This window comes from Barbus barbus (assembly GCF_936440315.1).
Source record: "Barbus barbus genome assembly, chromosome: 36".
Classification (NCBI taxonomy): Eukaryota; Metazoa; Chordata; class Actinopteri; order Cypriniformes; family Cyprinidae; genus Barbus; species Barbus barbus.
In genome coordinates, this window is record NC_136714.1 from 14,131,286 (window position 1) to 14,148,159 (window position 16,874).

At 38.7% G+C, this 16,874-nt stretch overlaps 2 protein-coding genes and 1 pseudogene across 4 annotated transcripts in view; 2 read left to right on the top strand and 1 right to left on the bottom strand.

Moving 5' to 3' along the window:
• Positions 1-10,950, top strand: part of LOC306855828 (rho GTPase-activating protein 32-like) — a gene marked incomplete at its 5' end in the record, with an annotated part of 89,900 nt that extends 78,950 nt beyond the window's left edge. The window contains 7 exons of the mRNA XM_079394723.1: positions 3,223-3,368; positions 3,451-3,652; positions 3,775-3,920; positions 4,267-4,341; positions 4,435-5,187; positions 5,712-6,313; positions 6,681-10,950. Of these exons, the coding sequence (XP_079250849.1) occupies positions 3,223-3,368; positions 3,451-3,652; positions 3,775-3,920; positions 4,267-4,341; positions 4,435-5,187; positions 5,712-6,313; positions 6,681-8,900 (4,144 nt within the window). The 3' untranslated portion in view covers positions 8,901-10,950. The remainder of the gene's footprint in view (positions 1-3,222; positions 3,369-3,450; positions 3,653-3,774; positions 3,921-4,266; positions 4,342-4,434; positions 5,188-5,711; positions 6,314-6,680) is intronic.
• An 898-nt stretch (positions 10,951-11,848) lies between these two features.
• LOC306855923 (anaphase-promoting complex subunit 13-like) lies at positions 11,849-12,331 on the bottom strand (annotated as a pseudogene). Its single transcript has 2 exons — positions 12,250-12,331; positions 11,849-11,968 (listed from the first exon to the last, which is right to left on the bottom strand). The product of its transcript is annotated as an anaphase-promoting complex subunit 13-like (transcript).
• Positions 12,332-13,135: 804 nt separating this feature from the next.
• On the top strand, positions 13,136-16,532 carry LOC306855673 (lathosterol oxidase-like). Of its 2 annotated transcripts, none has more exons than XM_079394477.1 (5): positions 13,136-13,239; positions 13,518-13,735; positions 13,833-13,965; positions 14,202-14,302; positions 15,268-16,532. In XM_079394477.1, the coding sequence occupies exons 2-5, from the start codon at positions 13,526-13,528 to the stop codon at positions 15,721-15,723; spliced, it is 900 nt and encodes a 299-aa protein (XP_079250603.1). In that variant the 5' UTR covers positions 13,136-13,239; positions 13,518-13,525; the 3' UTR covers positions 15,724-16,532. The 2 variants fall into 2 exon arrangements, with proteins under 2 accessions (XP_079250603.1, XP_079250602.1); XM_079394476.1 differs by having other exon boundaries at positions 13,142-13,239; positions 13,487-13,735; positions 15,268-16,256.
• Positions 16,533-16,874: the final 342 nt, after the last annotated feature.

Here is a 16,874-nt window from a genome sequence, read left to right on the forward strand (position 1 = left end):
AAGAAGGGAGGGGGAAAGGGAGCGTAGGTTGCGTCTGAAAGTAACCGGTAAGGGAGATGGTGGCACCTGAGTTGCAAAATGTAACATAAATGTAATGAAGAAATGGTCAGATATATGGAGTGGTTGTACCAGAATGTTATCTGTAGAACAATTGCGTGTATAAATTAAGTCGAGTTGGTTACCAGATTTGTGCGTGCTAGTAGTGGTGAGGCGTTTGAGATCAAATGAAGCTAGGAGTGACTTGAAGTCTGTAGCATAAGGCCTGTCTAGGTGAATGTTGAAATCGCCGAAGACTAAGAGTGGAGTGCCATCCTCCATGAAAGACGACAGCAGTCCGTCCAGCTCGTCTAGGAAGGTTGGTGGTATTTGGCCCGGCGGACGATAGATTACCACAATCTGAAGTCTTATAGGATCTTCTGATCAGCCCAGCCAATGAGGTTAAAGGACTGCTAAATAGCTCAAGACGAAACTAACACTTTGCACAAACACAAAGGCTCGTTCTCACCTGAGGCGCAAATTATTCTAATTTCCAGTAAGTGCAATTAACAGAAAAAACAGCGAAAAGGCAGAGTAGAAATAGGTAGGAAACGAACTATTCCTTCCTAGTAGCAAGTAAACTATTTAAACAGCAGAACTGCAACCAAGTTATTCAAAAACACTTACGCAGATGTAGTCCGTCTCTTCTGGTGACAAATCGGCTTTCCCCATATAAAAAAACATATATATAAGTTTATATGATTCTTTAGGATCTTAATAAAAAGTCTATAACATACTTTGGTTAAAATTTCTCAATGGTAATGTAAAAAACACCTCCTTTACCCTGTCAAAATCAGCTCTGTTTTCATTTTCATCAAGCCGTTTTTTAGTCCATGTTCCTTTTAAATGCCCATGAATACTTCAGCTGTGAAACTGGCTAACTAGCACATTATTAATACCTGTATCACTGTGGTGGGGGGTTGTTTGAGTTTTCCCTCTATTCCTCGCTTCGGTTTTAAATAGCTTGTAAAAGCTCCGTGCGCGTTTTACTTTCACTTTCAAATTAGTGTCAAGCAGTTTGTTTTTTGGTCGCTTGAGTTTTCACTCTTAGCCTCACTTTCCTCCACTTTTAAATAGCTTGTAAAAGCACCGTGTACATTTTGCTTGAATTCAATTCAAGCAACAACAAAATACAACATACAACTTTTATAAAAAAAAAAAAAAATACACCATGTTATATGCCTAATATAAAATAACAAATAACTTACAAATTTTAGATAGATATACAAAGCTGAATATCGGTAAAGACTGAGGAACAAATAATTATAAAACATAGAACATTAGCAAAACGATTAAGAAAGTTTGGAGGCACGGACTGCATACACCTTGATGTAAAATAATGGGGGGAAAAAATCACACAGTTTAAATAAAATAAAAATAGTCAAATTTTGTGGAACCAAATAAATGAGAAACAAATGTAAAAAAAAAAAACCTTCCAATATCACCTTAGATAAATGGCAGGTCAACAGGCTTTTCAAAATCCAAGATATTTTTAAAACGGGTGCTTTTACATTTCGTTTTGAAACTCTTCTGCCATCGTCTTGTCTGTCTCACCTCACTCTTCTTGTCAGTCAGTCTCCTCACATGTTCAATGAAATCTGATCTGTGATGCACGACTGTCGTTAGTTCGGTATGCTGCATTGCTTAACATCGGTATCACCGCCAACACAGTCTATTGCAGCAAGCCTAGAACATAGACGCATTTATGCAGATCAGTGATCGGCGCATTCACTTCAAAGCGAAAGTACATTAACGTTAATCCTCTACGTCTTCAGCGGCTCAGATGTCAGGAGCAAATGACAACTGCTATATTCATTATTACATCCAACAACTAAACACTTCAATTGCTTAATCTGAATTGCCCCTTCACTGGAGCTGACACAATTGCAGACAGTTCCAGCTCACTCAGGGCGGGTCTAAGGTAAGAGTGTATGGTGTATGAAGCGATTTTTGTGCCAATATTTATCAAACAAATCCAGTGTTTTGCAAATAAACACAATCTGCTTTGCATAGAAAAACTCGACTTTCAAATAAACGCAAAGTGATTTTCAAATACAAAACTCTTTGAGAGAAAATGCAGAGGTATGGACAAATATATGTATTGTGTGTTACAACTGTGAGACTCATTTGCCTTTTTATGGGGAAACTTGGCTTGATTTTCTCACAAATGCGACAGGCTGATTTTCTCACACGAGTGCGGGCAGATTTTCTCACATGTGCAATTGAGCAACTTTCTTTTCCAAAACAGCAGATGGCGCTGTTGGTCAATTTACGCTAGTCTCCCGAGACCTGAAACACCTCTTTACCTTTTCAGACCAATATGAGAGGGGAACAGGTGAGTTTCTGTCTTACTAGATCTATAATTAACCATTTAGATTTAGATTTTCACAAAGTGACCAATCAACTCTCGTGGGAGGGGGCCTGTACAGAACTACGTCATTCTGACAGGGCTCTCAGAACAGCCTGATTTGAGAAAGGGGATTTTAAAACGGATAAAAAAAATAATAAAAAAACACTGGGTGGATTTTTATCATTATAGGATGGATATGTACACACTTCCAACACACATTTATGTTCAAACAACTTGAAAAGTGAATTTTGCATCCGATGACCCCTTTAAAAGACAAAAGCCTTCTAAAGACAAAGTAATACATGATTAAATAACCCTCTGAGTGATAATTCAGATAAAGATGAATGCGTTCATCAATAGTTGATGTTGAAATGCTAAGAAAACACTTCTTAAAACTGAAATGATTGTTGTAAATCCAGTGGCCAAATGCTATGTGGTCTCTCAAATTTCTGTGTAACTGTATCCACCTGACTGAAAAATGTCAGCTAAACTGGAACTTGACTTTCTGAATGTATATAAGATGTAGGCTATTTTAGAAAAGAACATTTAAAAGATGAAAAAGAATTAGCTTACATTATTCAGTAAATTATGAATAATGTATTGCCATTGAGTGAACAATATGCAATCATGTAATTAATAAAAAAGTAACTGTAGCCTCATTCCGAGTATTTAAAAATATAATTTTATCTAATTACAAGAAGTACTCAATGTTTGGAATCTGATTGTGTAATCCAGATTACATGTAATCAGTTACTACCCAGTTCTGTTATTTTGTTACTGAATATATAAACCTAGGATTCATAACTAATCTTTGATTTTTATTCCCAACTTAAAAGGTCAAAGCAAATAGAATCAGCTTGCTTCAGCGGCACAGCAGCTTTCATGGAGGTGCGAATACAGTCGGTTGTGGTGGAGTTCATCCTCAACCATGTGGATGTTCTCTTCAGCCCCAAACTGAGCTCACTCATACGAGAGGGAACAGGTATGCAATATGTACAGATTTCAACATATTTAAAAAATGTTGCACTGCTATTATATTCATCATACATTTTTTGTCTTTGTAGGACACAACTCTTTGTCTCGGCCTAAATCTTTGCTGGTACCCTCTCCGTCCACAAAGCTCCTAACACTAGAAGAGGCACAGGCACGTACCCAGGCCCAGATCAACTCACCCATCACTGCAGACAGCAAGTACATAGAGGTGGGAGAGGGTCCTGCAGCCTTACAGGGAAAATTCCACACGGTCATTGAATTCCCTACTGAGAGGTATAAAGCGAGCTTTAAAATATTGTAATTTTTTTTTATGCTGTCATAAAGAAGCCAATTATGTGCCTGTTATTCTCAAAGTGATACTTTTTTGTACATTTTATCTTTTTTTTTCCTCCTAGGAAAAGACAGCCCATAAAGTCTAAAAAGTCTCCAGTTGGCAGTTGGCGGTCTTTTTTCAACTTGGGCAAGTCTTCCTCGATGTCTAAACGAAAACTACACCGCAATCCCAGTGAACCAAACGAACTCAAGGCCATGGCATTGGCTGGTTAGTGTTGAGCGATTTTGTCATCTCTAAATGATAGATTAGTCATTAACACAAAATAAACCCAGAGGTTAATCAGGTCTTGTATCATGTGGAAGTGGTTTATTTTGCAGTAATGACCGGCTGATTGTATATTACCCTGCTAATTACTCGGCTATTTACATGAAATATTGATTTTTAGTGTAAAGGATTTTATTATGTGAGAGCAGAGAGACTGCAGAGTATTTACGAGAGACAACAACATCATCTGACCACAGATTGACCAATCAGAGTCAAGTATTCTAGAACTCTGTTTAGTTATGTATAAGCAATTTATTATAACATCTCTGTTCCCACTTTATTTGCTCAGGAGGAAGAGGAGACACCGGTACTCTTCGGTCTGCCAAAAGTGAGGAGTCTCTCACCTCTTTACATAACGTTGAAGGTAACAGACTCTTAAAGCTCTAAAAACGCTCAGCCTCAATTTATAAGCCAGCCATTGTGAAATTCTGACTTTTCTGCTTTTCCTTTAACACAGGAGAATCTAAAGTGTACAGGCCACGCAGACCTCGCTCCAGCAGCGATGCTCTCTCTGCTTCCTTCAATGGTGACCTGCTGGATAGCAGACAACACTGTAACTCATATGACAACCTGGGCCAAGGGGACAGTGATGGGGATGATGGACCAATCCGTGTGCCTGCTCTCATCTCCCCGCCACGTTCCACTGACGATGTGGACCTGAGCCCCCCTGATATTGGCATGGCCTCTTTAGACTTTGACCCCATGTCTTTCCAGTGTAGCCTTCCTCTGGCAGAGACTTCCATTTTCTCACTTGACACAGATGAAAGCAGTCTGAAGAGGAGCCCGGGCAGTGCCAGTGGCTCAGAGCCAGTCAAAGCTAAAGTTACGAGTCATTCTGTGTCTCCAGGCCACAGTCCAGCCTTAAAAGACAGAAATAAACTGCCGCCTGCATCTTTCTCAGAGAAAACTCCAGTTCAATCCCTTGAGAGTAGTGAGAAGTCAGCTGTTGTGACTCCTCTAAGCGTCTCTGAATCGGCTGCCTCCATGATAAGGAAAGCACCAGAGAGCACTGTGTTTCAGCCCTCTTCCCCTCCATCTCCACTCGACTCTCCTGCAAAATTGAGCTCTCTGTCAAGAACCACCGATCTGCCCCTGAGTGAAGCCATTCAACAAGAGCTTCTTTCTAAAGCTGCTACCTTTGAGAGTAAAGACATATCAAGCATTGAATGTTCACAGCCACCACAGGTCACCTGCTCTCAAGAGCAGCCAGGTAAGCTTAAGCTGAACTGAAATATAAGGATATGGCTGCTTAAATCCATAATGTTTGTTGAGGAGTCATTGACATTTTTATCATAAATTAGTTGAATGTTTTTAATTGCTGTATTAAAATTAATTTTCAAATTGTCAGGATGAAACAGCTGTCATGATATCATTTTATAAAAGATTTTCAAAATTATTTTAAACGAACACTAATATAGAGATTACATTAAGAACTTGGACAATAGATTTTTGAAAGTTGTTTTTATTTTATTTTATTTTATTGTAAACACCATAATTAACCCTGATGCCACTGTGATATGAACCTCCAAGGTATGCTGGGTTTCATAAGAGAATTATTTGCTTTTTCACGTTTAGTTCACCAGGCTTTTACCAGTAGCGCTTTGCACGAACACCCTCAATGTAGAGAAATCTGTCCACAATCTGTAGAAATTTAATATTTCCCTATCTTACCTTCTCATGATTATTAGCCTGCCTTCTCCTTTTTTGAGTTCCCTCTGTTTTGTCCATCCGTAGGAGCCGTAGCTCTGGACTCTCCAAAGGGCAATGTCCCTGTCAGCTCTGTGTCCCTCATACCTCCCCCTCCCCCACCAAAGAACGCTGCCCGCATGCTTGCGCTAGCTCTAGCTGAATCTGCCCAGCAGGCCACTATTCTCTCTCAGAGGCAATCCTCTGGACCCCCTACACCAGTGTCACCCGTTAAGCCACAAGAGTTTCTGGAGACCATGGACTGGCCTCCTCCTCCTTCCTTGCCATCACAGCCATCCCTGGAGGAAGCTGCAGTCGAAGCATCAAAGAGATCCGTTCCTATGTCTTCACCACCCTCCATCCCAACTGAAAAGTTAACTCGCTCTGTCAGTCTGCACCTCAACACAGCTGAGAGTAGGAAGCCATCCAGCATTTCTTGCAATAGCCAGGATGTTATCTCACCAGAGACCTCAAGCCAGAGTGCTATGCCTTCTAGTCAACCTTTTCAAGTTTCCCAAACACAAAAAAGCCCAGAAAGGCAGCAGCCAGCTGTGGGCCAGACACCTGTGAGCACAGACAAAACCACTTCTACAATCACCACACCAGCTATCAGCAGCAAGGAGACTGTCATTCAACAACCCAGCTCTGAGGTAAGCAGTGGCACATGCAGGAATGTCATTAGCACTAGTACTTCAGTGCCAAGGCTGAACATTATGTAATGTTATAAATATTCATGATTCAGACCTTCACCATTGTAAATTCAAAATTAGAAAAGCATGTTAAGCATTAGTGCTGCTAGTTGTTAGATCAAAAGCTGCCTGCCATTGTTTTTATTTAATTTGTTAGTGTTTATGTGAACCTTTAGTGTACATGTTTTTGCATGTTGTGTAACTATTTCACCTTTAAATTATTCAGTCATTAATCTGGTATTGATATAACTAAAATTACAGCACATGTAAATACAAAAAGGGAAATATGCAAGACACCTAATAGTGATTGTTTGGGCTTAATCCCTAGATCCATTTGACTGAAATGGTTATGCCACCAAAACCCACAAAGATGCCAGATCAGCCAGTCGCAATTCTCCAGCCTCAGCCACAAATACAGACTCACCCTCATGCAGCGATTCGGTCTCAACCTCAAGTTCAGCTTCATTCTCAGTCACAAGCACAGCCGCAGTTTCAGCCCAAATCGCAGCCCAATGCTAGAGTTGCACCAACCCCCGCAGCACCTCTTGATCCTGTGGAAAAACCATGGGAAGCAATAAAGCCAGTCCATCCAAAAGCAGATAGTGCTCCTCAACACCATACTCAGGGAGTGATGCCGCCAATGCTCCCAGTTCGTTCTATTGAAAGTAAACTAGCGATGGCTGCTCTCTGCAACACTGAGGCTGCAAACCCCACCAACTTTCATGCCATCTTAGAAACATCCATGAGAGGCTCAGTGGAGGAGACTCCCCCGCAATCTCATCCATCTCACCGTAGGGCTTCCACTCATCAGTCAGGTTACATTTACCACTCAAAAGGGGATTCTGCCCAACTGGAGCCCACCACAGAGGCGTATTACCATCAGCGGGTATCTCCTTCAGGTCAGGCTACGATGGCATACCATTACAGACCAGAGTGTGTTCCACCACATATTTCTTATGTGTCGAAATCAGAGCCACAGATTTCCTATAGAGGCCACGGTGATGGCCGATACAATACAATTGGACCTAGGTCCTACCACCAGTCCATCAAATCTCGTGGCTCATTGAGAAGTGAATATATTTCTCCAGGCTCACTGCACCACTCCCATGGCTACAGCCAAGTAGATGGACCTACCGTGTACCCAACAATCCGCAGGGTCCACTCCCTACATGTGCCCCCCACCGCTATCCGCTCAATGCCGGTCAACAGAACCGAGGTGCCACCAGATGATGAGTTATTTTACTACCAGCGCCCAGTCTACCACTGCAAGTCTCACCAACCGGCCTCTCAAACTGACTACCACGTCACACAACTGCAGCCTTATTTTGAGAACGGAAGAGTTCAGTACCGCTACAGCCCCTACTCTGGCTCTCACGTTCTGGATGCCCCTTTCTACGATGTGGACCATTACAGTACGATACGCTTACGGCACGTCCATTCCTTCAGTGGTCGGGACAGTGCCCCTCTCCTTCGGCCTGGAGCTAAATCTGGAGGCTACCACTACCTTTCAAGGCATTTCATTCCTTTAAAGGAGCATAGCTTCGTAAGCAGAGACATGCCACCTTACGGTGGTTCAAAAGGGAGTGTTTACTTTGCATGGGATCCAGATGAAGCAGAGAGGCTTCGCATACACTCTATCCGCAGGGAAAGCAGAGCGAGACAAAAGGTGAAGGGTTCTGTTATGTCTCAGTATGACAACATAGGACCCTACATGCCAATGGATATAGACATGTTACACTTGCGCAGCAAATCAGATCCCAGCAAAACTGTACTGATGGCTGCCGAGAGCAAAGAGGCTAGATATAATATCGTTCCTGGATCACAGCATGCTCCCAGGCACTTGATCTCCGATCCAGATGTCCTGATGTATATGGAAACAGAGAAACACTGCCAAGGAAATGGGATGGGGGATAAGACCACCAAACAAGGCAGCTCCAGGACCTACTCGTCCATCCATTCACATCAATCGCAACTTCCACCACGAAGCCTGCAGCACTTACCAGAGGGTGGCCATAATGACCCGAAGTTTGAACCTGGGGAAAAGCAACCGAGCAGTAAACATTGGCACGAACACTCGGAGAGCAGGACCACCCAACCTCGTTATGAAAGGTCAGATTTGGATCGCCACATATGCAGGGTTAAAGCCACGAGCAGCGCCAGTGAAGATGAACAAGCAGTTCCAGCGAAGCCAGCTCCTCCACCCAAGCCAGAGAGATCCCATAGCGTTAGAGAGCGACAGCATTACAACCAATCCAGTCTTCCCGCACATCTACCAGACAATTCAGACCATAGTGGATCCTACCCTCATCAGTCACAGGGGCAAAGTGCCATTACTTTACAGTCACACTATGACAACCTGGATGACTACCATCCGGTACCTCAGTCCCAAACCTCACTATCAAATCGGGGTGATTCCAGCTCCTTTCACAGCCCTGGTTTCTCAACTCCACAGAGTAATCACACATACTCCACTGCCTTGGGACAGGGCGCCTTCATACAGGCTGAGCTTTCAGTGCAGAGGCCAGAGACTGAGATTAATGCTGAGTAAACAGGCATTTAATGACAAATAAGATTATTGTAGGTGTCAATAATTCAGTTGTAGTTTAGCAGCCTCTGCGGGACAGTGGACTGCCTTCTGACTGTTTGCATTGTTTCCTTTTACATTTCTTTGTACATTTAAAAAAAAAAAAAAAGACTTTTTACTGAACTGAATGTACCATAGTTTCATCAGTTGTTTAAACATTGTGACAGAAATATAACTTGTTATATGCTGTAGATATTCTGTGATATTGACAAATGATACATGAATCATAACCAGATGAGTTATGGGTATCTGAGAAGTACTACTGGACATAAGGTATTCTTTTTGTTCTGTTTTATTACTTTGAAAAGGTCTGGGACTGGGTATAAATGAAGTGTAAAGGTTTGCATTTTAGAAATGCATGTAATCTACATTTTACAGAACAGTTCTGTGTACCTTGATATACAGTATATATGTATTGTGTACTTTCTGGATGTTACAGTAACAGTGGAAGGGAAGCCCTTTTTAAGTCATCCTACCTTCATTTTACACAACTAGGTGGTTCATGAAATTCTTAATATTCTGCCTTCAGGTTGGGGGCCCAAAATATGAATTTTTTTCCATTTTGTCCAAACTGTGCCATCATTATGTATGATAGGGTTTCATCACAAGCAACTGGATTTCTTTCTTCAATTCGAAAACTTAACATGATTTGACTGAACTAGACTGGCTGCTGTTTGTTGTTGGAGGGACCAAACAATGAATGCAGATTGTGATGGTAGAAATATTCATTAAGATATTGGAGAATGCCTGAAGGTGCGAGTGCCAGTGTGAAGTGACACATTTCTCGTCCCACTTTCAGGGAATTGTGTTATTGACCGAGTTTTTGATACATTTAGTGATTAAAATATGTTTCTGACTGATTTTAGACCATCACCTTACTTACATTTTTGTACCGAGCTGCATTACTAAATTTCACATAGATCCATAAACTTTATAAAAGGGGAACCACTTACCTGAAAAGACCATTAATTTCATAATGCTGAACAATTTGTGCATTTACAATGAGTACAATGTACATTGCCCTCAAAATGAATCTGTCAGGGGAGATGAAGCAATATTTTAGTTATTTAAAAGGACAGTTTATGATTAGGGGACCCGTTTTTTGTTGTTTTGCAAAGTCGTTGCATGTTACCGTTCTGTCAGACAGTAATTATTATTGCATTACGATGCCTTTAAAATTTGTGTTAAGAGTATTCAAATGAGCCCACAATGGCATAATCCATATGTTTGTGGTTGATTCCCTAATAACATCTGTTTTTGTGTTTTGCCAAGTCTTATGAAGTTCATTTTCCAGCTTTTTTATGATTGACATTTAATATGCTGTTTTCTTGGTTTTGTTTATTTGTTTTAGACTGTGAAAAAAAATGGTTGGGTGGCTAGCGTGGAAAAAAAATAAAGGCACTCATATGTAACCTCTATTTTATGGGACCAAACTGAAATTTTAATGCAGCATCTCCATACTTGCATTCTTCTCATGAGGATTTGACCCTGAAAACTATAGCATTAAAGCCTCAGAGCCTAATTTAATCAAGCTTGTATGAACCTGCGGTCTGATTTCATTTAGCCTCAAATAACATTTACTCTAATGCACATTTTTGGGGAACATTTTTTTTAGGATAGCAAACAAATGATAGGCTGAACATTACCAGTATATTTCCTTAAAACAAATACTTTTTCATCTTAAATCTGTAATATAATACAGCTGCTGTTATTTGATTTAATTTGGCTGGATTGTTGTTATAAAGACCTTTAAGATAGCATTTGATATGTTAATCTCAAGCCATTATACTATGAATCCATAGCTATTTGATCACATTCCACCAAACCTCTACACATTTGCCGAAGGAGCCACCTAGCTGAACATCTTTCTGTAATACCAAGAAAGTATGTACATGTTAGCTATGACTAAAACATAATATGCTCAGTTAGCCATGTTTCAGATATATTTGTGATAACAAATGGAGCAGTTGTCACCTTTGAACCCAAATAAAATTCAGCTTAGCCTGAAAGAAGGAATGATTAATTGATTCCATTTTTTACTGCTTGTGCATTTAATTCCGTTTATTCGGCTATTTTACACTTGCTTATGTTGTATTTTTACTTTAGTACAATCAAAATATCACAAAATATAAAGATTTTGTTTAGTCTAATTCTTGTTTCTTATCCAAATACAGTACTTTTAAAAAAAGCAATCACTGCATCTTTTTGCACTGCATTTCTTTGATACAATTTTGAATAACTAGAATTTTTTTACAATTTTAATATATCCTAAAATGTAATTTATTCGAGTCAAAGCTGAACATTCAGCAGCCATTATTCTACTGTAGTGTTATATGATCCTTCCAGACTCGTTATAATACGATGATTTGGTGCTCAAGAAACATTTATCAAAGTTAAAAACTACTTAAAATAGTGCATATTTTTGTGAACCCCATGATATATATTTTTTCAAGATTCGTTGATGAATAGAATGTTCAAAGAACACAGCTTTTATACAATATAAATCTTATGTGATAGTAAAATATTACTGTCACCTTTGATCAAATGAATGCATCCTTTCTGAATAAGTGTTTCCTAAAAAAAAACACCTTACTGACCCCAAACTTTTGAATGTTAGCATTGGTGTGACCTATACAAGAATTATTGTGCATTTTAGATACCAGTTTAAAATCTTGACCATTGTATGAATTGTAAGAATGCTAACTGTGTGCCATCAAGAATTTAAACAACTAGCACAACACCATTTAAATGAATACAGCACTGTCAATGTTAAACATTTTATTTTTTAAATATCAAAACAATGAAACACTTTTAATGCAAACCACAGTGGCTCATAATCAAGAAATAAGTATTTTGCATCATAAATTTTGTATCAGTGACCCACATAGCAGACAGATACATGGACAGAGCATCTAAGTGCCAATGTTTGGAGTGTTTTCATGCAAACTCTGAAGTGCGAGATCTGACCAATTCATCTCTTGCTCTTTGACTGTCGATCCATCATTGTCTTGCTCTGCTTCTGGAAGTTCACTCTGCCAGAAAAAAATATATATATAAAGTTAAATCCTATAGTGGAATTATGGCAAACGTGATATCATATAATGTAAAGTATTCATCCTCAAATATTTCCACGTGCAAAATATGTTGCAGTCTCTCTAATGAAAATGAAAAGTTTAGGTAAATAAAATCATGTGTTGTGCACATTCCACTGCTGACTGAAGTATTAACAGTACTCGCCAGCATTGCGAAGACTACTTCAGAGTATACATTTTAACGAAATGCACATATCAACACTGTAGATGTGAAGTTTTACCAGTGGGACTGACATCCTCATTTGGCAGTCTGTCTTCTCTCCAGGCATCATCTGTGAGATCTCTCTGCACTTCACTGACCATGATCAGACTTCGGTAACGTTACACAATCAAAAGATCAAACTACGTTGAAACACTGTATCTATCTTACGTTATGCAGTACATGGATCTCATGAAAGTACTATTATTATGAAAGCTATTAAATTATCTTAGTAAGAGTAATAATACAGACCCGCAGTCTTCTGCCCAGCGCTGCCGCTCTCTGATGACCATTTCTGCCTACATATGTGCCAACTATTACATTAATGAAACTGAGTAATCACAATGTTTCTTTAATAGACTATGATTCATCTGTGAGCTAACGCCATATAGCGGTGCACGGTTTGTGAACGGACCTTTTCATTGAAGTCGGTTCACGAATTGTTAAAATTGTAACGGAATTATGTTTAACGTATAACACGTATAAAATATGTGTGTAACAGTTCTATGCAGAGCTGGTTTTACTAAAACGAACAAAAACATTTCAGATGGAAATTGATTTAGAATTGTTTAGTCTAGAAATATAAATTATATTTATTTTCTAAATGACTGAATCATGTCTATAACAAACTGAACTGGGGCAGATTTAAATACAATAATAATTAATAATAAAAGCCAGAAAGTCACAAAGAGCAAGATGTGTGCTTCGTGGTGATACAATTACGTAACGACGTCAAAGAATCATTGAATCTGTTTTCAACCGATTCTTCTAAACGAACTGTTCAAAAGAACCGAGTCGAAGAAAGGAGTTGGACTTCTTTTCACCAACGCCATGGCCATATCTCGCATCTGTCCAATGAGATGTCAAGAAACTGGCTCGCGCTTTGAGGAAGTGTGCCGCTATTGGCTGCGTCCGTTTGTGTTTCTACAGTGAGAGCAGAAGGACTGCTTCTATGAGGCTTTTAACCACACGTATTATCTCTTCTGGTGTGTCTTCAAAAGCACCTTTACAGGTGAGCTGATAGTTTCCTACAATTACAGCATTTGGTTTCCGACATGAACATGTATTATCAACAATAATACTCAGCATTCATTCTGTTTGTTCTTTTTCTGATTCATTTTGTCTAAGAAAAGTACAAAATGATCATTTACAATATTAAAGTGCACTGGAGTGATTTTAGCATTTTCAGTGTTTGTTAGAATATGGCAATGATGATAAACTGATTTATTTAAAGGCCTTCTTGTTCATTCACATTTTAGACAGCTAAGAACACTTCTGTCCAACTCCTAGGGTCAAAGATGGACCTTGTGCTCAACGTTGCAGATGATTACTTCTTCACTCCATATGTGTATCCCTCATCATGGCCGGAGGACGAGCCTCTGCGGCAGATCATCGGCTTGATGGTGGTCACCAACCTGGGTGCTGCAATCTTATATCTAGGCCTGGGTGCTTTGAGCTACTTCTTCATTTTTGACCACAAATTAATGCAACACCCTCAATTTTTGGAGGTTTGTTTATTCATCTAACAACCTACAGTCTTTAAAAGGAGTGTATTTATATACGTATATAATGTGTGTATGTTTTTTGTTATATTTTTGTCCACAGAACCAGGTGCAACGTGAAATAAAGTATGCTCTGTGGTCTTTGCCCTGGATCAGCGTACCAACAGTAGCATTGTTTTTCACCGAGGTCAGAGGATACAGCAAACTATACGACAGTGTCGATGAATCGCCACTTGGTGAGATCCTTTGCTTTATCAAATGGGTATATAAAGGGCTGGATTTGTTGGAAACCACCAGTTTTTAAACTTTAAGGAAAGCTAGGCCAGAAACATTAAAAATGATTCAATCTAGATTCAACAAACTGACAGCCCTAATTTTAGAAAGCGCCAGTGATGCTGCCTGTCAGATGTGCTTTAGATAATCGTGTTGCTATGGGCATAACTATCTCATGCTATTTCTGCTTGATTTTCAGGATGGTCAGGACTGATTTTCAGCATGGTCTCTTTCCTGCTTTTCACTGACATGTGCATTTACTGGGTTCACAGATTCCTTCATCACAAGTTGACATATAAGGTATTTAAGATATGTAAGAACTGCCTTGCATTGACGTTTAGGTAAATATGAGCGAAGATGGGTAAATTCCTCTTATGTAGTGTCTTTTTTTATTTTTATAAAATGAATATGCTTGAGTTGTGATTTAAGGTAGTTTTTCTATTAAAGCATGTTGGAGACAGTAAATATGCCCTGGTCAAGCTCAGTTACTTATAGTTTATTAATTAACAATGAGCAAGAAAATGAATAAGATGGGAATAAAGAGTAATTACAAAATATTAATAGGGTGATATTATTGAGGACACAAGAAATTTTAATCAATTGAAACAAGTTTCCAAAAACATGCTTTGAAAATGAGAAAGTTAATAATAAAGAGAAAATCTAATTTTGTTATTTTATGTTGGTTCTATGTAATTAAATATTATTTTAGAATTATTTATATACTATGATGATATTAACATTTGAATTAGCTTTTATTTTCAGTTTTCCTTTTTTCTTTTTTTTGTGATCTTATGCACCATTGTCATTTTCTAATCCTTTAATGTCTTTTATTTTGGGTTCAGTTTGTCGTTTTAAAACTTCAACTTAAACAATTCAGTCACATTTTTAAAGTTTTTTTTTTCATATAATATATTTTATTCTATCACTATTTAGTAATAATTTTGGTTTCAGTTAACAGTAACCACACTGTTTTAAAAATGACAATATAAGCTTAATCCCAATTAGTGAAATGATTTTAAATTCACCACTGTGCACCTAATTCACTTTGTGATATTGAATAAAAAGGTGAAAATTAACTAATATGTTTTCATCTTTATAAAAAATTTGAATTTAATATTTTATCCACCATATTAACATCTGTATGATGATAGGTACATAGTAATAATGACACACATGGTTCAAAACATGCTTTCAGCTATCAATAAAAGTGTAGTACTCTCAGCTCCATTTAATTTGCTCTTTTAAATCTTTTCCCTCATATACAGTATTTTCACAAACCTCATCATGTGTGGAAGATCCCCTCTCCGTTCGCCAGCCATGCTTTCCACCCCGTGGACGGATTTCTTCAGGGCCTGCCATACCACATTTACCCCTTCCTCTTCCCCTTACACAAGATTCTCTACTTAGTCCTGTACGTGTTCGTCAACATATGGACCATCTCCATCCACGACGGAGACTACCGCGTGCCCAACCTGATGGAACACATCATCAACGGTTCAGCTCACCACACAGACCACCACCTCTTCTTCGACTACAACTACGGGCAGTACTTCACCCTGTGGGACCGCATCGGAGGCTCCTACCGCTATCCTTCAGCTTTGATGGGGAAGGGACCGCACGACCACATAAAAAAACTCATGGCAGAAGGGAAGCTGAACTCAAACGGCGTAAATGGCCAGACTAATAATAATAAAAAAGGTGTTCATGTCAAGAAAGAGTAGTAGGGAGAATAAGCATCATGAATGAGTTTCAAGGTAAGATGTTTGCTCTTAAAATAAGGTCTTATTCACAAGAGACTCTTAGCACTAAATAATCAGTTATGCATAAAATTGCCAAAAAGAAGCAAGGATAAAATGTGTATATATTTGCCAAATAGAAACCTTCGCTATGGCTACCCTTTTGGCTTCTTGCTTTTGTGTAACTTAATATGAATAATTTTAATTAACAGGCTTCTGTCAAGTAAACGTCTATAATTTCACTGTCAAAAACATTGAAAGAATGTATGAAGATTGACAGACTATCCCTTCACTTCACCTCAGTTCACCTTTCCAGTAGCAGTTGTTAAAGTACACAAGACTGACTTTCTTCCATAGCCTTGGTTATCTATCTATGAACTAATAAATGGTTCGGAGACCTGGTGAAGCGTTTTGCTGATCTACGGTCATCTTGTTTTAAAAGAGATTCTGTGGTTTGCTTTTGATATGAAATACACATTCTTTCCCATTAATAATAATAATAAATCTCTGTATATTTCAGTGGTGTTGTTATATTGTGCATGGAAATCTGAGGTCAAGACAGGTTATGTAATTCTGCACTTATTCTTCAGATTGACACACCTTGATTGTGGAGAAGAGAGCCAGATTGCTCAAGTAACACGATTGTTAATAGCAAACATTGTAGCTTTGATACACTGACATTTCATTGTCCTTTGCAGCATAGCAACAATCATCGAACCACCATGGCACACACTAGAGGGTGCTGTTGAACCACACATTATTCAGGTATTTGTGATTAAAGGATGGAAAGGTGCAGAAGAAATGTAGATTCTAGTAGTTTTATTGACAAACCAAATCAGTGAAAAGAACAGAAAATAATTCTTGTTTGCATCACAATTACATCACACAAAGACTTTTTTTTTTCTTAATAAAGTGTGGGAAGGAATAATCATACAACTTTATTGCCGTAAAACAAACAAACAAACTCAAATTAACCATATTTGTTCTTCATTATTTAAATGAGGTGAGAAACCTCTAGGCAATGCATTGTTAGGCAAATTTAATTCATGCTCCTGTTAAAATCATCCTGGCAAGCTAATTAGTGTCAATGGCAACAGTTTATGATTTGTATGACTAATGCATTGCCACAAAGAAAA

What these genes read in the sequence shown, in the direction of transcription:
- LOC306855673 (XM_079394476.1), top strand. Translation starts at nt 13,180, where the DNA reads ATGAGGCTTTTAACCACACGTATTATCTCTTCTGGTGTGTCTTCAAAA. An exon ending in CTTCAAAAGCACCTTTACAG is followed by an intron (nt 13,240 to 13,486) that starts GTGAGCTGATAG and finishes TTCACATTTTAG; the next exon opens with ACAGCTAAGAACACTTCTGT. An exon ending in ATCACAAGTTGACATATAAG is followed by an intron (nt 14,303 to 15,267) that starts GTATTTAAGATA and finishes CCTCATATACAG; the next exon opens with TATTTTCACAAACCTCATCA.